The sequence below is a fragment of the Nicotiana attenuata genome, chromosome 5 (genome assembly GCF_001879085.1).
Source record: "Nicotiana attenuata strain UT chromosome 5, NIATTr2, whole genome shotgun sequence".
NCBI lineage: Eukaryota > Viridiplantae > Streptophyta > Magnoliopsida > Solanales > Solanaceae > Nicotiana > Nicotiana attenuata.
In genome coordinates, this window is record NC_031993.1 from 5,367,626 (window position 1) to 5,376,555 (window position 8,930).

Below are 8,930 nucleotides of genomic sequence, written 5' to 3' on the forward strand. Positions count from 1 at the left end.
GATGATATTGAATCTTTGATTCAAATGAGAAAAAACTAGCTAGTTGTTGTGTGATCACCTTTTGGTGGTTGTTAAGCTATTGGAACTGTCTGGCAATGAGGTTGATTAAGCAACCTCTTGTTGAGTTAAACCGACAATAATTATGTCGATGAATTGTGATTGCCAAAGCGCAATATTCCACTAGGAATTAAACCGATAACATTTGTGTCGATGAATTGTGATTGCCAAGGCATAATAGCCATTGTAAGAAAAAAAATCTTTCAATAGGAAGAGTAGATACATTTTCTTGAGATATAATGTGATAAAGCAGCTGCTGAAAGATGGAATTATTTTCATAGATTATGTGAAGTCAGAAGTGAATTTGGCCAATCCTCTGACTAAACCTTTGGGAAGAAAATTAATATCTGAAACATCGAGGGGAATGGGACTTTTGCCAATTTGAGTTATATCAACTGTGATGGTAACCCAACCTATGTGATTGGAGATCCAATGAAGTAGGTTCATATGGGTAATAACAAGTTATTAGTTGATCAAATATGCACTATCAAATTAGATTATGTCTCTTCCTATGGTGTGTGCGTGTATATAGTGCAAAACTGCAAGGAATGTGAGGTTGAGTTATTAAACTCTTAATCCAATAATCCATAGCCTTTTATAGGTGGTGTATTGTACTGCAAAATACACTTGATGGATGGACCTATATGAGTGTGGAGTGGGGCCGCTCCTATGAAATTTGTGGCAAAATTTCTAGAGCACTCATGAAAACCAGGCGCGCACATGGCCTATTAGCGCAAAACCGCGATAAACAACAAAGTGTGTGGGGGTATAATGTGATAGATAAGACACTAAACTTACAAAAGAATTCTTGGTTCATAGAAGTTTTAAATTTCACCAATTGTTCTGTAAGTTTAATCTTATTTTATCTAGGTCTGGTTCATAGTCCAAGAGACACCAGATTCGATGCATTATGCTCATTTTGTGAAAACCCAGCGAAATCTTTTATTTTACTCTAATGCTTAATATATTTTTTTGAGTTATGTGGGGGATTGTTAGAAATATAATTTGCTAACTCAAAAAGAAATATTCAAAATCATATCTAGATTAATTCTTTTAATGTGGTCTTTATTACATTAAATAATTTGAATATATTTCTTTAATATTTGTAACTGATAACTATCAAGTTTGATTTCAGTTTCTACAAATTAAAACAGACTATTAAATAGCTATTATGGAATTCTTTATATTAGTTTTGAAAAAGTTCAAATTTTTATATAGCAATAATGACTATTATGCTGGCAGCCAAATTTTTAATATAGCCATAATGACTATTATGCTGGCAACGTATTTTTCATTATTTGGACNTATATATATATATATATATATATATATATATATATATATATATATATATATATATATATATATATATATATATATTGGATTACTTCTTTATATTTTTTATCCCCTCATCCACGAGCGAAAATTCTGACTCGCCACTGAATCGAAATTACGAGGTGTTATGCAGAAGCTAATCTTGGCCAATGACAAATAAGATAACAAAAGAAAATATACTAAACGAGGCAAAACAGTTTAATGTAATTTGGCCAATTGACCTACATATGAACTAATATAAAAGAAAGTACAAAAATATCAAAAAATTTACAGCAGGAGATCCATTTTTAAAGAGGTTTATGTTCTCCCTCTAAACCACACTTTTAAGGGCTACATTATGGATGTTGTAAAACAAGAAGAAATTATCTTCAATTTGTAGTAATCCAAATCTTTTCTCCTCCAAAAAAAAGTTAATTAGTCAAATATGCAAGACTTACCTTTTAGGAAAAATAAAAAACAAGGTAAATATTTATCAATCCTTCAAAACAAATTCAAATATGATAGAATTTTTTTAAGGACAAACACCTATCAAAACTAGAGTAATAACCGATTAATTAAATTGAGCAAACGCAAGATGATTGTATATTGGATCAGTATTTATTAACATCCATGTATCATTCTTTTTGATAATTTTTACTTGGGAATTTTTTTCAGGGTAGCATGCGATTACAAGACAAATATTATGTTTAAGGTTGACAAAGGATCCAACCCTTTTTTCTTTGCAGTTGCAATTGAAGCTGAAAATGGAGATGGTGCACTTTCTTTAGTTGAAATAAAAACAGCAAATTCAAATAAATGGATTCCAATGCAACAAATGTTTGGCGCAACTTGGTGTGTTCATATTAATCCAAACACACAAAAACCTCCATTTTCACTTAGGTTAACTTCAGAGTATAAGCATCAAATTAAAGCTAATAATGTCATTCCTGTAGGTTGGCAATCAAGAACAATTTACAAATCAAATGTCAATTTTCCTAATAAATTATAGTTTTTTAATATTAATCTGGTGGATTGGAGAGGAATTTGAGATTACAAAGTGGAATGTTGGATTGTAAGCCAATAATATGATATATTAAAGAAAATATATTCTTTAGATATCAAGTTCGAAATTCTAACATTACTAAAATAACAGGAATTAGCGACGGACAAGTTCTGTAGCTAAACAGAAAAATCATCGCTAATCCTATTTAGTGACAGATTAATGATAAATTATCACAAAATTGTGATAGCTACAACAATTTAGCAACAGACTAACTACGAAGTTCATAACTAACTCTAGTATTTTTATAGTGTCTGTTTTACCTTATTATAAATCTACTCTGAGGGCACATGGGAAAGTGTTGGGGTCGAAATAACATGGTGCATACGGAAGCTAATAATGCAAGGCTTGGTGGACGATAAATCAGACGACAAAAGAAAAACATACTAAACTAAGCATAAAGTTTATAATGGTTTGTCAATTGATCTATATATGATAAAACTAATATAAAAGAAGAAAAACTATCGAGAGAAAAATCTCCCCCTAAACAAAACTCTTTAATGATTACATTGTGGATTTTTTTTTTTTTGCTCTTATGAGAAGTAGAGATCCTTAATTTATAGATGTGCAAAACTTGTCTTCCAAGAAAAGGATAAGACATATTAAAGAGATTTAATCAGTTTAGGAGTCTTTTTTCATTCCTTCAAGAAACAGTCCTAATAGATTAGAAATTCAGGGCAAAATCCTAACAATCTCCCCTTGGCCTGAATTTTCTTGACAAAGTTGATTCACTTCACATAATCTTCATCACTGCTGCTTGCCATAATTAAAAATAGGTATAGGTTGAAAATCTTGGTATTGGTTAAAAGAAACCCAAGTATGGGTTAAAAGGAGCCCACGTGTTAAGAATAAACATGGGGTAAAAGAAGCTCATGCATTAAAAAGAAGCGTGAGTTAAAACTGGCATTGGAACTTATACGTTGCAAGTAGGCATGACTTAAAACTGGCATTGGTTAAAAGCGACCAAAATATGAATTAGAAAGAGTTTTTATTCCAATAAAGATGCAGCAACTGGCATTTTGAATACAATTGTGATTATAAATTTATCTCCACATGTAGCATGTTGAATAAATCTTCATTATCGCCTTGATCTAAACACGCATTGAATCTGTCTTCAACCTCGTTCAACCGTTGATTGTGAACCACTGGCTCTGATACCACTTGCTGGGGTCGAAATAACATGGTGCATGCGGAAGCTAACAATGCTTGGTGGACGATAAATCAGACGACAAAAGAAAAATATACTAAACTAAGCATAAAGTTTATAATGGTTTGTCAATTGATCTACATACGATAAAATTAATATAAAAGAAGAAAAACTATCTGAGAGCCCCCCCTAAACAAAACTCTTTAATGACTACATTGTAGATTTTTTTTTTTTTTTTGTGCTCTTGTGAGAAGTAGAGATCCTTAATTTATAGATGTACAAAACTTGTCTTCCAAGAAAAGCATAAGACATATTAAAGAGATTTAACTTTTAAGAGTCTTTTTCCATTCCTTCAAGAAAGAGTCCTAATAGATTAGAAATTCAGGGCAAAATCCTAATAAAAAGTTCATTAGTCCTCTCTATCATTATGTCTTGCACCAAAGCAAATTAAACTAAGGAATTATGAAAGTTGAGTAGCTAGTTGAGAGAAGTGTGCTGTTATATGCCATGAAAATTTAAATTTAATTTACATATAGACATGGTATTACTATAAATGCACAAAGATATCTACATCAAGGCATAATTTGCTTGATCTGGGAGAACCATTTACATACAGTCAGACCTCTCTATAACAGTCATTCACTATAAAAGTCAAGTTTTTTTAAAACCAATTTCCATGTTATAATATAATATTGATTTTATGTAACAGCACTTCGTTATAACAGCCAAAAAAATCTAGAACAAATGAAACTGTTATAGAGGTTTTACTGTATATTATATGGTCAATTTGCTTCTCTTTAAGGGGTTCACATTCTCATTTGTTCTTAACAATTTGTTGCTGCACCACCAATACTGAAACTGGTCTATTTATCTCTGCAGCAGCAAGCATATCACCAACTGGTCCAAGTTCTGGTAAATCATTCCATTCATTAAGTCCTAATAATTGTTGCAGATCGTCGCGATGGCGCCTTCCGACCATTATAAGATCAAAGGCTTCTTCCATAGCATGTATGATCAAAGCTGTTTCAGCTCCATCTTTAACTCTTTCCTCTCTATACACAATATTATCTTGGTGTTGACCTAGAAGTCTTACCTCCTTTAATAACTCAGCATCAAGTACAGCATCCCACTGGTTTTCACGTATGTCGATGTCCCATGACACGAATCTAACGACAGTCAAGTGAATTTCTGGCGATTTTGACATCCGTCTAGCATAAGCTAACGCCTCACGATCATCATTGCCTCCAATGAAAACCACAGCTACATGATACATCGTTGACTGACTTGATTGACTTGTTAGACGCTTGATTTTCTGACGGTCAATTAGTATACCTACAGAACAAGGAGCCATGTCCAATACATTATTGTTGATTGTCCTTATATTACTGCTGTCCAAGATAATCTTTCCCTGGTGATTCCATTTCCTGTGAAACGGTAGTATGATCATCGACGCTAACTTGTCGAATGCAAGCGAGCAAATGTCCTGATGCATGAACCTTGGTAGTGACATTGAGGTAAAGAAATGAGTACTAGCAGATCCAAGGTACTGCTGTTCAAATGATAGAAAAACTTCCACAATCTTTTGTGACCGAGAAATGCCAGAAACATTCTTTTGGCCAAGTTGGTGATCAATTAGAACCGGGGATGCCCGACCAGCAAGTTCGACAAGTTGTAGTGCATACACAGATAAAGGACTTTCTTTACATGGAAAAGAGGCATCTAAGACCTTACGGACAGCTACAGCATCATCAAATCGATGAGTACATAAAAGCAAGCGCAACTCAGAACTGCTTGAAGCATGTTGGATGTCTCTTTTCTGATAGCCGGCGTATATCCTTGTATGATCATACAGCGACCCAACACAGAAATGCGAGAGTGCAGCTATGAGTAATACCGATGCAGTTAGCATGGAAAAGGTTTCTCCATCAAATGTCTGTGTTTCAATACAAGGGGAAGAGAAAACAGAAGTAAAACTCTGGTTGAAAATGGTCATTAGCACATTTTAGGAATGACTAACTATGGTTTCCTTTTCATTAGGAGCATTTCCGTCACATTCCAACATTCACATGTTGACAATAAATAAATACACAGTGTCGACAACAATAATACAGAACCAACACCTCCCACAAAAGAAAAGGGACATCGCGTAATTCGAAGGTAATCAGCTATAAGTACGCCGTTGCTCATCAATGAATTTCAGAAGCTCCAAACTACTGGATTCAAACTAAATGGTTAAAACAACTTGCTTGTATGCTTGGCCAGAGGCAGAGCTAGGATTTTGAGTTTATGGAACCTGGATTCTAGAAGAAAATAGCTTACTGGGTTCTGAATAAATTATTTAGACATATTAAATGAATTTTTTAAATACAAATACAGGGTATGGACCAAAGTTACTGGGTTCTGCCAAACCCGTACACAGGGTTGTGGCTCTGCCCCTGTGCTTGACTTTATGCAAATAGTACGTAGATATTAAACTGGAACGTCTGTTCATGAAATGTTGTCCTAGGTTGACACAGAACACCATTTCATGGATTAAGATAGCTAAAATTGTACAACTGTGCCCACATAAAGAAACACTATTCAAGCTAATAACATTCCAGGAAAAAAGTTATACTTCACTGTTCAAAATCAATTTGGCTGTACTGCAGGTTCAGCAACACAACCTCAAAATGCAATTATGCATTGGCAAAAAAGGACAGCCCGGTGCACTAAGCTCCCGCTATGCGCGGGTCCGGAAAAGGGCCAGACCACAAGGGTTTACTGTACGTAGCCTTACCCTGCATTTCTGCAAGAGGCTGTTTCCACAGCTCGAACCCGTGACCTCCTGGTCACATGGCAGCAACTTTATCAGTTACGACAAGTCTCCCCTTCAACATTTATGCAACAGCAATATTAAGATATTGAAAGGATAAGTAAGTACCTGATTAATAATGTTGTTAAAGTAAAAAGACATCTGGATAACACCTTGTGTGCTCATGATAAAGGCAAGAGCAGCAGCATCTTTTGGCGGCACCTTGCACGCCAATGCCGGAAGGAAAACTGACGCGTACTTTACCGTAAGACAAAAGAACACCATAACCCATACCCAATACAGGAACGTGAGATCGTACAAATCAACCAGATTTACTTTCATACCACAATAAGTTACTAGAAGGGGTGCAAGCATACCAGATACTATGGTCTCCAACTTCTCGACTAATGTTGATCCGAGAGGTGGACCATCCGGTATAACAAGACCGAGAATAAAAGGACCATACTGGTAATTAAGCCCCGCGTTATCCGTAAGAATCACGGCTAACATGACTGTGACAGATGCACAAACAATGTAAACGGAATTTACCGGCCTGCCTTCTGGTGTCCTTTTGATGATCCAAAGTGAAAGCGGTCGAACAGTAAACACAATAAGAAAGATTATGCCAACAAGTAGAACAAAAGACTGGACAAAGATAACCATAGGAATCTCCGCCGACACTCCAATTCTAAGAGTAGAGAAGATAGTCAACCCCAGATTACTAAATAGGTCACTGATCAAAGTTGATGCAAGAGCAAGACGACCAAGCTCAGAATTCATGATTTTCAGGTCAACAAGGAGAGAAGCAACCACAGGAAATGCAATCAAACTCTGTATCAAGAAAATACTTTGAGTGGCTGGTTTTCGGTATCTATGCATGTTTTCATCTAGTGAAAAATATCCAAAATACAAGCTCGCGAAAGAGGCCACCGGTAGAATAACAGCAAGCAATCCTACTGTCCACGCTCTTGAACCACTTCTCAACACCATTTTTGGGTCCATCTTCACTCCACTTAAGAAGATAAAAAATATATACCCAATTTTTGACATTAAATCTATGAAAATTTCTCCTGGTTGTGGGAATAATGTCTCTGTAAAGTCTGGGATTTTTCCAAGCATTGTTGGACCAAGTATGATACCTGCCTGTAAGTGAATAACAATACCATCAAAACTGGAGTAAAAACCAAACATAAACGAAATACAGTTTTGTAGTTATAGAATCATCACTTTCCATCATTGAATAACATTGCAACATACTCACAATTCTAATATTACAAAAACATCAAATTTTCTTCATATTTTTATCCTGAATTATGTACTCAAACTTTCTATCCAAGTGCTTCGATTTTTTTTTCCTTTTATATATATGAATGAAAACCTTGAATGAGAAGAACATGTAACATTATCACAAAAAACTTTCCGTCTATCTAAATTTTGGTAAGCAGAGTTACCCACTAATTCCAATAGCGTAGTCAGGAATTTATACAAGAGGATTCAAAGAAAATTCTAGAATGTCTAATGTCACATTTGGGACTTAAACTTGTGACATAATGCAACTTTTGAATACCTTTACTACTACACTAGAATATTCCTTTATGTCAAGGGAATTCTACAGCTTATATATAGTTAAAAAATCATTTTTATCCTATTTATGCAATGTAATTTTTCGACGAAGGAAATCCAATGAAACCCCTTCCTTCACCTAGCTCCACTCCTAATTCTACCTCTACTGGTGGGAGGTTACAAGATAACTAGTGAAATAGTGAGGTGCTTGCATGCAAGCTGGTTCGAACATCACCGTTTTAAAAATAACATGTAACACCATCTTTAGTTTTTTTTTTCCCTTTTTCTAATATGAAATGAGAATAACATGCAACATTATAACAAAAAATCTCCACGTGATTTCTTTCACTCTTCAACAACAACAACAACAAGCCCAGTGAAATCCCACAAGTGGAGTGTGGGGAGGGTAAAGTGTACGCAAACCTTACCCCTACCTAATGACGTTAGAGATGCTGTTTCCGAAATACCCTCGACAATTTCTTTCACTCTTGTTTTGACATAAACGCAAGCTAGCCCAGACACCACTATTATAAAAACAACATGCAACATTATTATCAATAAAATGGTAGAATGATTAACAAGGAAATGGGAAAATACCAAAATCTCAGAGATAAGGCGGGGCAGACGGATACGTTTAAGGACCAAATGTAGAGATTGAGTAAGCAGAAAAATGATGGCTAATTGTAAAAGAAGTCTAGGCAAATTGAAAATAAGAAAATCATGAGAATCAGGTAAACCCCATAATCCAGGAGAATGAAGAGGTATTTCTGCATAACAATTTCCATCCCCAATTCCACCAGGAAATTCCCCTTTTGGGGTTGTCTGCCATGTTGCCATTGATGTTGTTGACCTTGGCTAGGCCTAATTACCCCCACATTGACAGAGAAATTCAAGAATTTGGTATTGTGAATAAAAAGGAGAGGTTTAAAGATTTGTATTATCATTTTGTTTGAAGCAACAATGGAGGGACTAAATTCCTACCTCCGTAAAATATTCAT

At 35.0% G+C, this 8,930-nt stretch overlaps 1 protein-coding gene across 1 annotated transcript; it reads right to left on the minus strand.

The window, feature by feature from the left end:
* On the minus strand, nt 4,004-8,930 carry LOC109225215 (cation/H(+) antiporter 15-like). The gene is made up of 3 exons (XM_019389810.1): nt 8,530-8,930; nt 6,499-7,512; nt 4,004-5,511 (listed from the first exon to the last, which is right to left on the minus strand). Exons 1-3 carry the CDS (start codon nt 8,767-8,769, stop codon nt 4,393-4,395), a joined length of 2,373 nt encoding a protein of 790 aa, XP_019245355.1. The 5' UTR covers nt 8,770-8,930; the 3' UTR covers nt 4,004-4,392.